We start from the raw sequence: 19,594 nt of genomic DNA on the forward strand, positions 1-19,594 counted from the left end.
ACTTTTCTTTGTTCTAACCCGCACATCTTTGGATGATGTTAGGCTCACTGGTCTTTCCCTCTATCTCCCTTTTGAATAGTGGGCTTACATTCGCTACCCTCCTAGCTGTAGGAACCAGTCCAGAGTCCAAAGAATGTTGGAAAATGACCACCAATGGATCTGCGATTTCCAGGGCCACTTCCTTAAGTACTCTGGGATGTAGGCTATCAGGCCCTGGATATTTATCTACTTCACTCCAATCAATTTCCCCAAAAACATTTCGCGACAAATACTGATTTCCTTTAGCTCCTCACTAAAACATATTTCTTTCAGAACTTCTGGTATATTATTCATGTCTTTCTTTGTGAAGACAGAAGCAAAGTCCGAATTTAGTTCCTCACCCATTTCTTTGTTCACCATTATGAATTCACCTGTTTCTGATTGTAAGGAGCCTACATTCGTTTTTGTCAATCTTTTTCCTTTTTTTGAACAAAAAAGTAATTAATCTAAAGTTATGATTCATCTTGGAACCTTTTGGCAGAATTTAATGTTTAATGGCACGATGGCCCAGTGGTTAGCACTGCTGCCTCACAGCGCCAGGAACCTGAGATTGATTCCTGGTTTGGGTCACTGTCTGTGCGGAGTCTGCACACTCACCCCGTGTCTGAGTGGCTTTCCTCCAGGTGCTCCGGTTTCTTCCCACAGTCCGAAAGAGGTGCTGGTTAGACGCATTGGCCATGCCAAGTTCTCCCTCAGTGTACCTGAACAGGAGTGTGGCGACTAGGGGATTTTCACAGTAACTTCATTGCAGTGTTAATAACTGGAAGCCGCTCCCTGTCTTTTTTTAACTTCAGTGAACAGTACCGTATTCAGATTCCACTACATTGTCCCATTGACTTGATCTTTGAATTCCTCTTTTCATTCCCTTGTTTCTGACTGTGCTTTTGAAACTTGCTTCTGCCTTACTCTATTCTCCTGTCTGCCCTGGCAGCTTCTGTGAAAAGCGTCTTGCTTCTGGGTGACCAGGTTCCAGACTGAAAACAACTGTTTCTGTTTTCATTGTGAACCTCTGATTGCTAAGCAACAGCTTAGTCTTCTTTAAAAGCCTGTAATTGCTTTTATGTTGTAAACCCTTAATTAAAATATAGGCAAATTTTAAAGAAAACTAAAACCTATAGACATGCAGGCATCTTTGTTTAACATGAAGCTAACTAATGTTTTAACCCTTTCTTAGCACACAAACACATAAACACAAACTAAGCTTAAACTTAGAGCAGAGTAGCCTTCGGCAAAGCCATTGACAGGGTGGGGATGATCGTGTCCTGCATTTACGTTGCCGGGAAACAGTCCTAAGGCGTTTTCATGATATTTTCTGCTCTTGCTGCTAAACCCGCCTAGCACAAATGGGAGTGGAAAATCTCATCCTTAAACTTATACCTTATTCCTAATACCCACAAAAATATAAATTCATTAAACTATCTCTATTTCCTAACACAACTGAAGCCCTTAAAAGGGCCATTAATTCCCACTTAAGAGTTTCATCCCACTGCCCCGAGTATTCTCCCAGTGGCAAACAGAGAACTCGCTATGCGGTAAGTCTGAAAAGCAAACCCTGTTAAGATGTTTGCAGGCTTCGGGGAGGGGATTGTCCTCATTCAAAGACAGACTGCCTGAACAAGGGATTGGTACTAGGAATGTGGAGCTTAGAGTCAACCCCTTGCCCTTGCTTCCAACCCTCTTTCACCTGCAATCCCCAGTCTGCCCCACTTCTTTCAGGTATCCAGTGACAATTCATTGTGAAGACTTTAGTGTGTTAATTGCAGCAGCCATCGCTCCAGGTTTTGGGGGAGGGATGGGAGAGGTGGAATATTCACCCTACCGTGAGTGGGAGGGCCGATGCTGTCTAGTTAAGTGTCTGCTTATCTTATAATTGCGTTGGGTTTCCTGTGAATAGGCGATGCAGAATTTCTACCGGTTCTCCAATTGGTGGGCTGTGTGGTTGTTGCTGCTCCATAAAAATACTGTCCATGTAGTCTAATTAATTTCCCAAATTAATTGGGAAATTGTGCATTTTTATCCTAATAGAAAATTGATTGAAAAACACTATGGGTGGAATTTTATGAGAAAAAAGTATCCAGCTAGCGTGAAAATGGGAGAGTTTCAGATCTTTTTGGGCGAGTCTTTACTCCCAATCTTATGCATTTAGTGCATGAAAAAATGGGCTAGACCGTTTCCAGCCACTAGAGGCAGTAGGTGGGGCTTACTTCACCAGCCAGCTTGCTCTAGCAGCAGAGGGAGCTATTGCGCCTGTGCAGATTGCTTCCTGAGCCCGCTAAACACATGGTAATGAGGATTAAAATAAATATACATTATATATTCAGCCTCTCGCCTGAAATGGGCGAGAGGCTGACCGTGCTGGGAATCCGGTGCCAGTAAGATCACAAGAGCTGAAAAATCAGGCATGATCCTGATTTCTTGGCTCTTGCGTGATTTTACGGCTGGCCCTGCCCAACGATGGGTGGGGTGAGCTGGTTCAATTGCGGCCTACTATGAGATGAAGTTGATTGTAACTTTCATTGACCGACTTGTTTCAAAGACAGGTAGAGAGACAAAAGTTGTATAATTGGACAGGGCTGGAAATGACAGCAGGTATGATAATATGTAATTAAGCTGAACCTGTTCCTTCTGTGCTGCCTGCTAATTTGCCTGATAACTTCATACAACCAAAGCTAAACTGCTGTTTAGTGGCTGCCTGCCACAGCAGAGGTCCAAGTTGATGCTAGCACTAAAAGCTAACTTGCATTTCTTCAATCCAGCCTGTACTTAAAGGATAGGACATTTGTTGGAACTAATTGCAGAAGAGAATGAAAGCAGGAAGAGCACTGAATTATGGCGCTTCAAAGTTCCATGAAGTTGCTTTGGTAGAAGTGGTGGATGAGAAGAAAGAGGAACCCTATTCGCAGAAGATCCTTCAGACAAGCTACATGAAGGCAGTTGGACCAGATAGCCATTGTGGTATTTACCAGAAGTCTGACCCTGAGATACCTGGATGCAATGTTGCAAGAAATTCAGTGACCCCCACATGAATGGTCAAAGTCTTGAATTCATCTTCCAATGCCAAATCACACAAACTGTACCACTAGCCTCACTGCTCAATGCACCACATTCCATCACTCATTTAACAACAGTCTCCATCAGTCATGAATCATACCTCACTTTCATAGCTTCACATTCACACACTTGCACCTCCTCTCTCAGGGCAAGATAGTGCATAACTGGAGGCAGCAGCACCTACCCAGTAGGGAAATGACATAGCAGCATATCTTAACTCTGATGGGAGAGACAATGGTCAACATCATTAGAGCACTTCGACCCACTGAAGGGCTGAAACAATGAAAGAAAACAGTGTCCAGATTCCTTGCCTTCTTTCTCAGATAATACTACAAACTGGACGTTGTTGCAAATACTTCCTGTCCCAGTTTGGCAATGCAGTCCTCATCCTGCTCTGATTTTGAATTTTGGCTGTAACATGGTGGCAGATTTCAATGATGCTGTCCTTAATGTAGTGGAGATGTCTGACACTGTTCCTCACTGAGACTGAGGTAGGAAAATTGTTCCCTGAAGACTCTGGGTGAATAGTGGCCTCCTGCTGCAAATCCTTCTTCCATCCCCGTGCCCTCTTCAAATAGCTTGTCCAGTTCTGTGTCGCCTCTGTTCATTCTATCCATTGGTTCATTAGCCCAAGGGAGTTACAAACTAGTGCCCCCACAGCCAGTAAAAATCTATCAGCAATTAACCTAAAAGTAATTGATCCCTTTAGATTAACTCTGATGGGGGTTCTTTACCAATGCTGAACTGTGTGAGATTAAGAAAAGACAATAAATGGAATGTTGTTGAACTCCAAAGTGACAGTGCTGATATCAAATCATAAGAACATAAGAAATAGGAGCAGGAGTAGGCCATCTAACCCCTCAAGCCTGCTCCGCCATTCAATAAGATCATGGCTGATTGGATAGTGGGTTCAGTTCCACTTACCCGCCCGCTCCCCATAACCCTTAATTCCCTTAATGGTTAAAAATCTATCTATCTGTGACTTAGACACATTTAACGAGGTAGCCTCTACTGCTTCATTGGGCAGAGAATTCCAAAGATTCACCACCCTCTGGGAGAAGAAGTTCCTCCTCAACTCTGTTCTAAATTGATTCCCCCGTATTTTGAGGCTATGCCCCCTAGTTCTTGTTTCCATTGTAAGTGGAAATAACCTCGCTGCTTCTACCCTGTCTAGCCCCTTCATTATCTTATATGTCTCTATAAGATCTCCCCTCAATCTTCTAAACTCCAATGAGTACAGGTCCAGTTTACTCAATCTTTCCTCATAAGCTAACCCTCTCATCTCCGGAATCAACTGGTGAACCTTCTCTGTACCCCCTCCAAAGCTAATATATCCTTTCTTAAATAAGGGGACCAAAATTGTACACAGTACTCTAGGTGCGGCCTCACCAGTACCCTGTACAGTTGCAGCATGACCTCCCTGCTTTTATACTCCATCCCTCTCGCGATAAAGGCCAACATTCCATTTGCCTTCTTGATTACCTGCTGCACCTGCAAACTGAGTTTTTGTGATTCATGCACAAGGACCCCCAGGTCCCTCTGCACAGTAGCATGTTGTAATTTTTCACCGTTTAAATAATAGTCCATTTTACTATTATTCCTTCCAAAGTGGATAACCTCACACTTACATCATAATTGACATCCTGATCTGCAGACTTCTGGTGGACGGCCCCTTGCTAACGTCCTAAGTAAAATGGCATCTAACACAGTTAGCATCATCGTTATATGTTCTGGACACCATTTTGTAGGCAAAAAGCCACCTATAGAGCAAAAAACTAGGTTCCATGGAGTTGAATTTTGCGATGAAAGATTCCCTAAAATCTGTCAAAAATTGGCTTGCTGGTGTGCCAATTAAAGTTATCACCTTGATTGAGAATTGCCCTTATTAGCGAGAGTACATAATTTTAGTGTTTGTTTTGTCTGGTATTAACTGTTCTGCTGAACATTCCAGGTGGCTTTGTGTATGAGGAAGTTAATCTTCTGTAAGTTAAACCTGACTTTGTCAGTAACAAATCTTAAACCAAATTCTGGTCAAGGCCATGGATAAAACTCCCAATAAATTATGTCAGCTTTACCCAGATTGTAACTGGAACTAAATATTCTGAATTCTAATATTTCAATACAGATAGAGGAAATAATTGAATGCTGTGATATATTGCTTGTCTCAGTAACTTCCTCCAGTAAAACTCCAGAATATTTGACACCATAATCTGTATACTCTATTGCAGCTTTGTACCTTTGCCACCAACTCTGTGCCCCTCTTTGGCTATTGCCCAGGCTGAACTAGACTTCCTGCAAATTTGACATGCTGGTTGACCCCATGTTGAGGTTCTGATCACATATCCTGTCCACGACCTGTTCCATCTATGTACTGATTTCCCTGTTTACCTCAGCTGTGTTTAGGTGGTTATCACTTCCTGATGGAATAGCCATATTCTCTTGATAACTGGTTTCAGAATCGTTCAACCTGCATAAGCTTAGAAAATTTCCCCAGACCCTGGCTGAGTGCATTGGAATAGTGGCCAGAAAGGCCTCGTAGCTGAGCATTTTCCAGCAAAAATCATTCGGTGGTGATCGAGAACAGGAATCTTGAGTTATTTTCTCCTTTAGGTTGAAACAGAGTGCTTGAGGCTAGTTGTATCCTTACCACTATCTTGACTGAGATGAACTAACTCAATGCAGAGTGGAGATCAAACTTGGGAGCTTCCTGATCTGGATGACTGCATCAAATTTATTCTTGTTATAGAATGGCCTGGGTGAAGAACAGGTTGCAGGAAAGGAGATTATCTTGCGTACCTAGCTTGTACTCTCATCTTCTCAGTTTATTTTGTTAATTTTGTTTTCTGATTTATTTCCTCCTTTTACTCCCCTTTCTCTTCCTATGCTTATTTTAATGTTACCTTTGTGTTATATTTACATATTTTAGTAGCTATCTATTATACTGAGTTGATTATTTAGAAGGAGAACTAAAGTCAGCTTTAAATTAATATGTTAGGTTGATGATGGAACCAGGAAAAGAACAACACCATAATGTTCTGCACCATCTTATGAGGAGCTGCTCCTTTGACAGCTTTTTCCAGTGCAGATGGACACATGAGAAGGAGTGTAGTGGATTAAATCTGAAGTGGCGTAACAGTGTCGACAGCTTGATGTGTACCAAAGAGCAGCACTCTGCATTAAGTGATGCTGCAGTAAAGAAGACTTTATCATTCCCTTCAACAGGTACACATGGTAAGTTTTCCCTAGCAAGTGATTGCATAGTGATTCACCCTATGCATCAACTCCCACTCTTTGTTCTTTCTGGCTTTCTGCAATATTACTTCATTCAGACACGATTCAGAAATCAGGAGCTGTATCTCATTTTTATAGATATCCTTCCATTGTTTGATCTGAACATTGCCTTCCTCAGAGCAGTTGTGATGGGAGGTCAGATCTAAAGCATTAACCTTTTTTGCTCTTTTAGGAGCTGATAGACTTGTGCATTTGCTGTTTCACTTAGTGGGGCATCAGTGTCACCAGCTCTCAGTGATTGAGTTTTATGTACTAGCAGCAACCTCAGAATAAATTAGCCAGATTTAATATGTAGGGCTGCTAGGAATAAAAAGTTTAAAAGAAATAAAGGATTTATATGGGGGCAATGTTAAAAAATCTGGTGATTTTACTTTAGGTTTACTCATTGCCAAGCAAGCACCTTACTGAGCTCAGTGGATTTTTATTAGGCATCATTCTACATTTAAATTAGTAGAACTTTATATCTCCAAGAATTTTAATCCTTTGACTAGGCTGTCAAATCCTTCAGCTTCACCTTTATGAAAGCACTTAGTAGATTCTAACACATGCTTGTTGTTAATCAATATATGTAATTACAAAATCTGGTCAGACATTTAGCTGTTTAAGTTTCTCTGGTAGTGCCATAAATAAATGGACAAAGGAAAAGGGTGGGAAAAGACGAGTACCCCATCAATCTGCCTTATACCTCCGATTCATACAATTAATCATAGAAACCCTACAGCACAGAAAGAGGCCATTCAGCCCATTGAGTCTGCACCGACCACAATCCCACCCAGGCCCTACCCCCATATCCCTACATATTTACCCACTAATCCCTCTAACCTACGCATCTCAGGACACCAAGGGCAATTTTAGCATGGCCAATCAACCTAACCCGCACATCTTTGGACTGTGGGAGGAAACCGGAGCACCCGGAGGAAACCCACGCAGACACGAGGAGAATGTGCAAACTCCACACAGACAGTGACCCAAGCCGGGAGATTACCTCAGAGATACAAAAATCTGAAGAAAAGAATCTCGCTATTTTGAAAAACATTAGGTGACTGATATGTTTAAAGGAAAACTATGTTTTGATCACTTTTGTTATCACAGCCAGGCTGCAGTGAGAATAGGCCCTCTCTGACCTCTTCAGCAAGGAAAAACATGTTATTGGACCACTTTTGAGTGACAAAAACCTATTTCTCTCCCACTTAAGATGATCTCACTAAAGGTGGTCCAATCAGTAACAGAGGAACACTGCAATGAGGCACTGTTATCTGCAAAATTGGGGTGTCTCAAAAATCATTCAGAACCTTAAGGGGATGTTTTCACTGCCTAGATAAGTGGTGGTGCTGTACATTATGCTGCAGGTGCACAGTTATAGCCTTCTCAGTGCCCTGCACTTCAGTTTACAGTTATGCCTAGAGTTTCATTTCTCAGGCAGTGGAATGGCGACGTGTCCAAGACCTTGATGGAGGCAGAACATTATATAGTGCATTATAATCACTCAGGAGTCTTTAATGACCGCTGCAAAGGACAGTAGAGCATGCTTTGTTGTAGAGCTTCAACTTTTTTCTGTAATACTGTCTGTAGTTGACATCAGAGCCATAGCTTTTCCTCATCCATTTACAAATAAAGAAACTTGCACTCTAAATTCTTATCCTAACACCTGACACTGACATAGTGGAAGATTTTCTGGCCCTCCTGTGGCTTACTGGAGAATACAGCCGGTGGGAAGGGCAGGAAAATCCCGCCTGTAGTATTTTCTTCTCTGCATAACTACATAGGAACATAGGACCATGTCAGTAATCATCACGTAATTGATGAGTCAGAACCAAATAATTGCATCTTTTCTGACGACTCTAAATCCATAAATAACTAAGCATCAGTGCAAATTATATTATAACAAAATTCAAAGTGAACTGGAACTAACTACTCTTCCTTAATAGAAACATAATATAGTGGAAAATACTTAACAGGTTATGTAGCCTCTGGAAAGAAACTGTTAACGTTTCGAGTCAGTGATGTCCCTTCATCAGAATTCTTTGGAACTCATTGAGTGCCATTCTTCCTCTGGATTGACCTATTGTGCATCCCGATATAAATTGACCATGTTGTGGATGGTCCTTCTCATGCTCCATAATCTGTCGTGGTTATTTTAGTGCCTTGTATGTTATTGTAATAAATTAGTTAATACAATTTAATCCCCTGCTCTGAATGCATGGCCATAAATCTTTCTTCAGTAGAAAATGCTGGAAAATCTCAGCAGGTCTGGCAGCATCTGTGGAGGGAGAACAGAGCTAACTTTTTAAGTCTGGATGACTCTTAGTCAGAGTTCTGTCATCCAGACTCAAAACCTTATCTCTGTTCTCTCATCACAGATGCTTTCAGACCTGCTAAGAATTTCCAGCATTTTCTGTTTTTGTTTCAGATTCCAGCAGCTGCAGTAATTTGCTTTTAATCTTTCACCAATAGTTTAAATAGCACTTCTTGTTGAATGAGGTAATTTTGTTTTATTTACCTAATGCTATGTGGATAATGTGTCAGAAAATGTATTTCTTGTCCTTTCAGAATTGATGTCTGAAATTATAGCAAAAGACTCTATTGAGAAATCAACTGACATGGATATCTGCTCAGAGGAAGATGTTCTAAATTGCACATTTGAATCCTGTGATATTGAAGGAAAAGGTAACATGTAACTTGCTTGAAGTCATAACTAGGTTGTAATCCAATCAAAGGATTTAGACGTTACCAAAATCTTCAGTGCAGTTTGCAGAGATATTGTACAATGTAAGGGTTATACTTTGGAACTGTGTTCAATAATAGCCACATACCATAAAAGAAGGTACATGAAATAGAGAGAGTATAGGCATGAACAATAGAAATAATCCCAAATGTAAAGGAGCAGAGTCCTGAAAGTTAGAGAAGCACAAGCTCTGCAACCCATTGCAAAAGGTTGGAAAGGGCTTCAAGCTATATCAAATACTAAGTTCTATAATCGATAAGATAAAGCCAAAATATAACTTCAGAATAAGCCATGCCAAATAGAAATTGTAAATGAGCCAAAAGTAAACTTCAAATAGATGTTAGAAAAACTTCATTATTCAAAAGGAGATATTTTAGTGGAAACAAAGATAGTAGAAACATCTAAAATGGAGTTGGATGTCCAGGTGTGGAGAGTTGGGGTGCTAGACAGAAGACCTTTGAGGGAGTAAATTACTGTTGATCACTCTGGACTGTTCTAATGCTCCTGTGTACAGGCTATTGTAAAAGTTGATTGCATTTTAAACTAGCTGTTTTTCAATGGTCAATGAAGCCTGGCCTTGACTATTCCTCGTGTGTCTGTAGGGGAAGTATATGTATCCAGAATCATTGGATATTTGGAAGATGTAACAGGACAAAGCTGTGAGAAAGGACAGCTAAAACTACTGCACAAAATGCTAAATCCTGAAGAAAGGGACATTGCTGTGAATTTAGGAACTTTTCACAACATCATGAAGCAATGGATTGCTGAATGCAGACAGGAAGGGTAACTACCATAGTTTATAGATACGCTGTGCAAAAAGGTTTTACATATATAATATATATTCATTGAAAGCTTTGCAATTGTATTATTGTAATGAAGTTTAACATTTCTGACATGCGATGATTTCTGAGTTTAATTTGAATTCATTCAAATAATGGAAAAAGGAATGAAAATGTAAGAGCAGGTTTTCTTTTGACACTTCTCTGGGTGTTTTGACAGTTGCAGTTTATTTGAGTTGTGCTGTGCTTGTTTAAAAGTGAGTAATCCATGTCTCATTGCAAACCTTTCAAAATAGCCATCACACAAAAGTGCAATAATGTTCAGGTTCTCCACATACATCATGTTACACTCTGAGGTGCTTCAATATAATCAAATAAATATTACAGACATTTCAAAATAGTCATTACAAATGGTGCAAAGGTACTTAAGTTTTCTCCTAGAACAAGTTGCACTCTGAGATGCTTCCATACAATTGTGTAATACATATAATATTCACTGTATACATTCAATACAAGCCCAAGGGGGTTCTATACCATTCCCCTCCCTTCAGTTAACTATGGCTGAAAGGTCTTAGACAGCGAGCTTCCCCCATTGCGCTTCTGCGGTGGCTGAACCCAAGCTTTAATGCATCCCTCAGCACTTAATACTGGGCTTTGGAATGTGTCAGTCTGCAACATTTTGCCGGGGACAACTCCTTGCACTGGAAGACCAACAAGTTTTGGATAGACCAAAGAGCGTCTTTCACCAAATTGATGTTTGTCTCGGTGTGCGTCCCCGGGAACAACCTATAGAGCACAGACTCTTGTGTCGCGGAGCTGCTCAGGATGAACCTTGACAAAAATCACCTCATCTCTCGCCAGACCTTTTTTGCACAGACACATTTCACAAGGAGTTGAACAATGATCTCTTTCCCCACCAGTCACCTCGAGAGCAACATAACGATGGGTTAAGATTCTGGGTGTGTAGGAAGGATCTGACGGAGAGGGCCTTTCTCACCACCAGCCAAACTAGGTCTTGGTACTTGTTTGAAAGTTCTGGTGATTCTGCAAAATGACTTTGACAGTCTGCTCAGGGAAAAATCCAACAAGAACAAAGAAAGGTACAGCACAGGAACAGGCTCCGTCAGCCTTTCAAGCTTGTGCCAATCATTTATTGCCCATCCCTCATTGCCCTGACTATCCACCCTATGTCTCATAATTTCGGAAACCTCAATCAGGTCTCCCTTCAGCCTCCATCTTTCCAGTGAAAGTAATCCTAGTTTATTCAACCTGTCCTCAGAACCAACATCCCAGAGACCAGGCAACATCCTGGTGAGCCTTCTTTGCGCTCTCTCCAAAGCTTACCTGTCCTTCTGGTAGTGTGGTGACCAGAACTGCACGCAGTACTCCAAATGCAGCCGAACCAAAGTTTTATAAAGCTGTAACATGATTTCCCAACTCTTGAACTCAATGCCCTGGCCCGTGAAGGGGTGGCCCCTTGGCCACCAGTGTTGCCACTTTTAGGGAAATATGGACCTGCACGCCCAGATCCCTTTGTATAGAAACATAGAAAAACTACAGCACAAACAGGCCCTTCGGCCCCACAAGTTGTGCCGAACATATCCCTACCTTCTAGGCCTACCTATAACCCTCCATCCTATAAAGTCCCATGTACTCATCCAGGAGTCTCTTAAAAGTCCCTATTGAGTTTGCCTCCACCACCACTGACGGCAGCTGATTCCACTCGCCCACCACCCTCTGTGTGAAAAACTTCCCCCTAACATTTCCCCTGTACCTACCCCCCAGCACCTTAAACCTGTGTCCTCTCGTAGCAGCCATTTCCACCCTGGGAAAAAGCCTCTGAGAGTCCACCCGATCTATACCTCTCAACATCTTGTACACCTCTCTCAGGTCACCTCTCATCCTTCGTCTCTCCAAGGAGAAAAGACCGAGCTCCCTCAGCCTATCCTCATAAGGCATGCCACTCAATCCAGGCAACATCCTTGTAAATCTCCTCTGCACCCTTTCAATCATTTCCACATCCTTCCTGTAATGAGGCGACCAGAACTGAGCACAGTACTCCAAGTGGGGTCTGACGAGGGTCTTATATATCATTATCCCCGGACTCCTAAACTCAATCCCTCGATTGATAAAGGCCAGCACACCATGCGCCTTCTTAACCACCTCCTCCACCTGCGGGGCCTATTTTAGAGTCCTATGGACCCCAAGGTCCTTCTGATTCTCTACCGTACTAAGAGTCTTTCCCTTTATATTGTACTCCTTCATCCCATTTGACCTGCCAAAATGGACCACTACGCATTTATCTGGGTTGAAGTCCATCTGCCACTTCTCCGTCCAGTCTTGCATCCTATCTATGTCCCTCTGTAACTTCTGACATCCCTCCAGACTATCCACAACCCCACCAACCTTTGTGTCGTCGGCAAACTTACCAACCCATCCCTCCACTTGCTCATCCAGGTCATTTATGAAAATGACAAACAGCAAGAGTCCCAGAACAGATCCCTGGGGCACACCACTGGAGACCGACCTCCATTTAGAAAAAGACCCATCTATACACACTCTGCCTCCTTTGAGCAAGCCAGTTCTGGATCCACAGAGCAGCAGCCCCTTGGATCCCATGCCCTCTCACTTTTTCTAGAAGCCTTGCATGGGGGACCTTATCGAACGCCTTGTTAAAATCCATATAAACCACATCTACCGCTTTCCCTTCGTCAATGTGTTTAGTCACATTTTCGAAGAACTCCACCAGGCTCGTAAGGCACGATCTGCCTTTGACAAAGCCATGCTGAGTATTCTTGAGCATACTAAACCTCTCTAAATGCTCATAAATCTTGTCCCTCAGGATCTTCTCCATCAGCTTACCAACCACTGAGGTTAGACTCACCGGTCGGTAATTTCCTGGGCTATCCCTATTCCCCTTCTTGAAAATAGGAACCACATTCGCAATCCTCCGGCACCTCTCCCGTCTCCATCGATGACGCAAAGATCATCGCCAGAGGCTCTGCAATCTCTTCCCTCGCCTCCCACAGTAACCTGGGGTACATCCCATCTGGACCCGGCGACTTATCTATCTTGATGCCATTCAAAGGTTCCAGCACAACCTCTTTCTTAAAGTCCACATACTCAATCTTTTCAGTCGACCGCAAGCCCGCAGTACATCCACCCAGGTCCTTTTCCTCTGTGAAAACCGAGGCAAAATACTCATTAAGCACCTCTGCCATTTCTACTGGTTCCATACAGACTTTCCCGCCTTCACCTTTTATAGGCCCTATTCCTTCACGTCTCATCCTTTTACTTTTCACATATTTATAGAACGCCTTAGGGTTCTCCTTCATCCTACCTGCCAAGGCCTTCTCATGCCCCCTTCTGGCTCTCCTAATTTCCTTCTTTAGTCCCTTCCTACAAGCCGTATACTCACCTATGTTAATGCTCCTAAGGATTCTGCCATTTACAGTATAATTCACACCTGAATTTGATCCTCCAAAATGCATCACCTCACATTGGTCCGCATTAAACTCTATCTGCTTTTTGTGTGCTCAAGTCTCCAATCTATCCATATCCTGTGTATCCTCTGACAATCCCCGGCACTATCAACAATTCTACCCATCCACATATCATCTGTAAATTTACGAAACAGGTCACCCACATCTTCCTCCAGTTCATTTATATATACTACAAGCAACAGAGGATCTGAAAGGATCTGCCATCTCATTTTCAAGGACATTACGCGCAGATCACTGCCTGATGGACTTGATTGGATTACAACCTAGTAATCACTTCAAGCAAAGATGTTTTACGAGGGACAGGTGGTACAGCATGGTCCAACTACTTGGTGCACTCTGTGACAGTGCAGCCAGATCCATTCTTTGCAACATTTGGGACAGGTAGAACCTCGGCACATAGTGACTGTTGGTATTTGTGTATTGAGGATCTATGCATAGCTTGGTGCTGCTACACACAAAGGTGGCCATCAGGATGAGGGCGATATTGGTCATTTTCTCCTCCTATTTATCTGGAGGTTTGTACATCATGTCTCGATGAACGCAGTCCATTTTTGACTCCCAGATGAAGCGGAAAATGGCTCAGGTGATTATCACAGCACAGGAGTGATGAATGGGGCAGACCGTTGCCATGTACAGCAACACTGAGAGTGCCTCACACCTGATGACCAGGTTCTTACCTACAATGGAGAGGGAACATTGCTCCGCATGCCCAGTTTTTGGTTCATTGTACTTACTCGTTCCTTCCAGTTTCTAATGCACGTCCTGGTCCCTCTGAGCCTTATTCCCAGCACTTTCAGGCTGTCTGACCTGATGGTGAAGGGGACAAGGTGTCGGTCAGCCCAGCTCCCAAAGAACATGGGTCACCCCTACCACGATTTACCTTGGTTCGAACTGGTAACAGAAGTTGACCAGTCAGCACTCCGACAGCTGATCCGAGCAGAAGACGGCGACATCGTCCATGTACAGGGAGATTTTGATTTGAGTGCCTCTGCTGCCTGGGATCGCCACTCTTCTTATGCCCATATTCTACCTGATGGACTCAGTAAAGGGTTCTATGCATCACACAAACAGGACGGGAGAGACAGGGCAGCCATGTCTGATTCCAGATTTATTTGGAGAAAGCTTTTCTATCCCATCCATTGATGGAAACTGCGCGACTGATATTTGTGTAGAGCAGTTGGATCCAATTGCGGATTCCTTCTCCAAACTCCATTTTAGAGAGGACATCCATCATGTAGGTGTGCGATATTCTGTCAAAGGCCTTTTGATCTAGACTGATGTGGCAGGTATCCACACTCTTGTCCCACACATAGGCGATAGTGTCCCTGGAGTAGTGTGATGCTATCGGAGATCTTTCTGCTTGGAACAGAGTAGGTCTGGTTAGTATTTGGATCACTGACTCCAGAGCAGGCCTGGCATTAATGTTTCCTTTCTACACATGCCTCTCTGATAAGGAGTTCAATGGTTGACTGAGGAGTAAAATGAAGTGGGCCTCATTTTTCCTCTCATCTTTACGTTGGGACTGTACCAATTCCAGGCATTGATGATGGAGAATTGACTTAATGGGTCTCTGTTGCTTTTTGTTGCTTTTCGTCCTTGTTGCACCTGGCAACTAAAGCCTTGATTTGAATCGATGTTGCCTGACAAGGAGTGGATTTAAGTGCAATGCTTGATTTAATGCTGCATTGACTTCAGTCTCCACTGAGTTCCATCAGGTCACTGTGACTACATGACATGATACCTAAACTCCCACCTGCTTTTTCTAAACGGCAATTTGAGTCTCCTCTTGCAACTTACTTAGCTCTGTTTGAGCATTTACTGAAAATCTCCATTACCTACTCCAAAAGCTTCTGGTAAAAGAAAAGCCAAGACATACGTTAACAGCTATCTTTTTAACAAACATTTGGTCATCCATTCAGTATCTCCTTTGACTGTCTTTTATTGGGCATTTATCTGCATTATAGGTGTTATATAAATGCAAATTGTTATCGTCTGAAGTGCTTTGGAATGTTCCACAGCAACTATACACATATAACTCCTTTTAGATGTTCTTTCTAGAAGACAAAATTGACTGCAGCTAATTAGGCATTTTGTACAGCCACAAATGAGAGAACTAGGGCAGGAAATCTTTGTTGAAAGGAAGGACTGATCTAGGTACAAATACATTTTAGCACCTGCCTCCTCACTCAAGTAACATTTGAGCACGTGTCTAGAAAAACTACTTAAGGTGAAAGAAAGTAAAATAATGTGTTCCAATGGTTCACTTGTTAAGTGCCTTTCTTAATGATAATGAACCATATTGATTAGGAAGGTTGTTTATTATGCAACTTGGTTTGAGATTTAGATGGTAAGGGTGGCTTAGATTTCCAGTGTTTTAAGATATAAAAGAAGCTGGTGACTTGATTATTAAAAATATACTCTCTCTAGGTTCTCCAGTGGAAAGAATGAAGAAGCTACGTCCTTTGAAAATATTTGCATTTTACCGGCAGGTTTGTATCATGCTGTATCAATTTTTAAATATTAATTGGTGAAGGGGGAGTAATGAAGTTAACATTTTCAGTTTTAGGGTTTTATTTCCACTGGCCAATGAGAAAGGTTCTGCATAATATTGAAACAACATTGCAGAGGCCTGGCAATAATATTGTAAGAGTTTTAACAACACCAGGTTAAAGTCCAACAGGGTTATTTGGTAGCAAATACCATAAGCTTTCGGAGCGCTGCTCCTTCGTCAGATGGAGTGGAAATGTGCTCTCAAACAGTGCACAGAGACACAAAATCAAGTTACAGAAATTAGAATGCGAATCCCTACAACCAGCCAGGTCTTAAAGATACAGACAATGTGGGTGGAGGGAGCATTAAGCACAGGTTAAAGAGATGTGTATTGGGCATGTTGAATCATTTTTGGGCTGTTGGGCATATATTGGGCAATAATATTGGGCATGTTGAACTTTCTGAAATTACTAATCAGGGTTAATTTTGCATTGCTTTGTACACAGGCAGAATAGGTTGGAGAATCAGAGCTACTATTTTCTATTTCTGACTTGTTTTCCTTCGAATGTGGCTTCTCTGGAATCTTGGGATGATGGAATTAACCCTTGTATTTAATGGTAACTAGCTTTTAACTAATTAGAAAAAAACAATGTTTTTCCCAGATAAGAAGTCTGATGCAACTTCAGGGCAACTGGAAGGCTATGGAGGTGACGTAAACAGAGAAAACCTGTAAGTTTTTGTGTAGCTATTGAATTTAAAATCAGCAAGTACAATCCCAAAACTGTTAAAATATTTTGTTGAACTATTTCATTCCTAATATTTACAGTTTCCATCCAATTCCTACCTCCCGCTCCTCCAAGTCATGTTTAGCAAAAGTGTTCTCAGCTTTCTTAGACAAAATGTTGTATGTATGTGTTCCCTCATCTTCTTGGAAGACAAACACATTGGTGAAGTGGGATAGCTGTTTCTCATGACAGCTGACTCCTGGGCTGTAAATATTGAGTTGACCTGAATGGAAAGGCAGCAAAAACCTGATTGATGAGGGAACCTCCAGGACTCAAACGGTCACAAACCGGAAGAGAAGGAAGAGAAAGAACTGAAATTCTCTCTGTCTTCTTCTGCGTTGCACACTGGGAAAAGGTGAAAGCAGTGTCTTGAAAAAATGCAGCACTTTCAGCTCCTATAAAGAACTTTGCAGCTGTATCATTCACTGCTGCTGTGAAGACAGGAGAAATATTTAGTACCTGAATCATGAATGAATCTAATATTTGAAAAGAAGAATGAAGAACATTATGAAGACACCGCTGGGCATGAGGAAAGGAGGACTTACTATTATTAGAGTGGGAATTTCATTTTCTGGAAGCAGATATAGACAGATTTTTAATCAGGGAATTAAGGAATAAAGTAGAGTTGAGGTCTATCAGATTAGTCGTGATCTCATTGAATGGCAAAGCTGATTCGATGCTCTTATGTCTTTTGGTCTTCCCTTGCTTCAGGACAAGGCTGAGACAATGTGATTTCTGCGTCAGCAGGAGAAAGAAGGTTTGTGCCATCATGAACAAAGGAATAAACCTCAGGACTGGAAGTTATGAGAAGTTGGTGCGTTGTACTCTGGTTACAAATGTGCTTGAAAGTTAAACATCAGTCTTGAGGCTTTCTATTTCAAGGATCTCGGTAGTAATGGAAAAGACAACGAGTGTCAGTACTTTTTCAGAAGTTATTCTGTAGCCAATACTTCCATCAGATGCTGTGGCAATTTCCTTTGCAGAACAGCATTTATGCGCTCCTGTACTGCAATATGTTTACTTATTTTTGTTGTACCATTTCTAATGTGTGAATCCTTCTGTGGCTTGCTAGTGCTGTGTGACTGCTAAAGACTGGATTTTTCCTTCAGCATCCTATTTTAGCTAGTTAGACTTCCACCATGCTTGCTTAATTTGAATATATTCAAGCTCTGTTTGATGTTCGACTGTAGTTTGTGCTGCTTCTTTACTGAAAGAAAGTTTGAGTGCATCCATGGCTTGCTGATGAGATCCAAGTGTGAGCTCCAGTTTACATTTGTACCAGTTAGTAAATTCTTTACTTTCACTGTTGGTTTGATCCAATTTGGATTTGAACATCTCTTTCTTCCTGGATTGCTTTTTGCTGGCTGATTGCAATTGTTGATGCATATCATCAGTGGCTCAGTGGAATAAGTAGATAGATTCACTTCTTTATTAGCTTTTTAAACAAAAGGATGATTCTCCTCAAAAGAGAAAAGAAAGACTTCATGATCATTGGCAATTTAGTCAGAATGTAGTAAAGTTTAGGACCTCTTGCAACAGATAGTTTGCCTGGGCAGCAGTTTCATTCTCTTGAACTTATCCTGAAAGAACAAACCAAGATCTACGGGCTTACCTAGGAGCTGGTCACTGCTGTTGGTGCATCCGGCTTCTGCCTCTTTTAGCTTGTCTCCAAAGAGAAGTGAAAGGTCTGCAATCTCCTCCTGTGGGCCGATTGATGGTGCTTCTTCAGTAAAGACTGATTCATTGCGTAATGAGTTGACTTCAATTGCTGCTGTAGTTCTGAGCTTTTCTAGTCCTCGGAACAACCTTTGAAAATTAATTCCTGAATGTTTCTCCGCTATCTGTTACCTCATCGACCCTTTGTGGAAGGCCAAGTCCTGAACATGCTGCCCTGCTGAGCAGAGAAATTTGCTGGCTCTGTAAGATATAAAGAGTTTCTTTAATTCTTATCATTATGCCTAAAGATTATTGTGATCTGACCTTTCATTTTGAGCTCTATGCCTCCTGGTTCCTATAAATTTATTTTTGATAGTTGAATTTGAACATCATTGCCAGTCCAATTTGTCCATTAAGATTGTGACCCCAGCCCCAGTATCCAGTTTAAATTCTGTTATATATTCTTTGATTTCCAGCTCTACAGATCAGAACTGCTCATTGGGATCTTTTATTTCTCCCAGAAAATCTTCAGTTCAAAGTTTTTATTTCCAATTTCCTTTACTATTAAAAAGCATTTGGATAGTTACATGGGTACGATGGGTATAGAGGATATGGGCCAAATGCGGGCAATTGGGATTAGCTTAGGGGTTTTAAAAAAAAGGGAGGCATGGACAAGTTGGGCCGAAGGGCCTGTTTCCATGCTGTAAACCTCTATGACTCTCTACTTTAGAATGGTTGGAAGCTTGTTCCAATTTTGTTCCTTTAAATCGTGCTTTAGAACTGCAGAATTATTTCAAATGCCCAGTCCCTCCTTTGCAACTTCCCTTGCTGACAAACATTGTCGCAATGCAAGTTTTTGGCTCCATTTTTAAAAAAAATTCATTTGTGGGACATGGATGTCGCTGGCTGGCCAGCATTTATTGCCCATCCCTAGCTGCCCTTGAGAAGGTGGTGGTGCGCTGCCTTCTTGAACAATTGATACAACTGAGTGACTTGCTAGGCCATTAAAATAGGTGGTATTGTCGACAGTTAGGAAAGTTATCATAAATTGCAGTCGGACCTTGATCAGCTGGGGAAGTGGGCCGAGAAATGACAAATGGAGTTCATACAGATAAGTGTGAGGTGTTCCATTTTGGAAAGTCAAATCAAGGTGGGACTTTCACAGACTTTTCATACCTTAGGAAGTATCGTGGAACAGAGGGACCTTGGAGTTCAGGTGCACGGTTCTCTAAAGGTGAAGTCACAGGTAGATAGGGCAGTGAAGAAGGCTTTTGG

At 41.9% G+C, this 19,594-nt stretch overlaps 1 protein-coding gene across 1 annotated transcript in view; it reads left to right on the forward strand.

The window, feature by feature from the left end:
* Positions 1 to 19,594, forward strand: part of LOC144509466 (inositol 1,4,5-triphosphate receptor associated 2-like) — a 137,134-nt gene that overhangs the window by 75,967 nt on the left and 41,573 nt on the right. The window contains exons 5-9 of the mRNA XM_078238376.1: positions 6,086 to 6,321; positions 8,932 to 9,048; positions 9,709 to 9,889; positions 15,816 to 15,877; positions 16,541 to 16,607. Of these exons, the coding sequence (XP_078094502.1) occupies positions 6,086 to 6,321; positions 8,932 to 9,048; positions 9,709 to 9,889; positions 15,816 to 15,877; positions 16,541 to 16,607 (663 nt within the window). The remainder of the gene's footprint in view (positions 1 to 6,085; positions 6,322 to 8,931; positions 9,049 to 9,708; positions 9,890 to 15,815; positions 15,878 to 16,540; positions 16,608 to 19,594) is intronic.

The sequence above is a fragment of the Mustelus asterias genome, chromosome 21, assembly GCF_964213995.1.
Source record: "Mustelus asterias chromosome 21, sMusAst1.hap1.1, whole genome shotgun sequence".
NCBI lineage: Eukaryota > Metazoa > Chordata > Chondrichthyes > Carcharhiniformes > Triakidae > Mustelus > Mustelus asterias.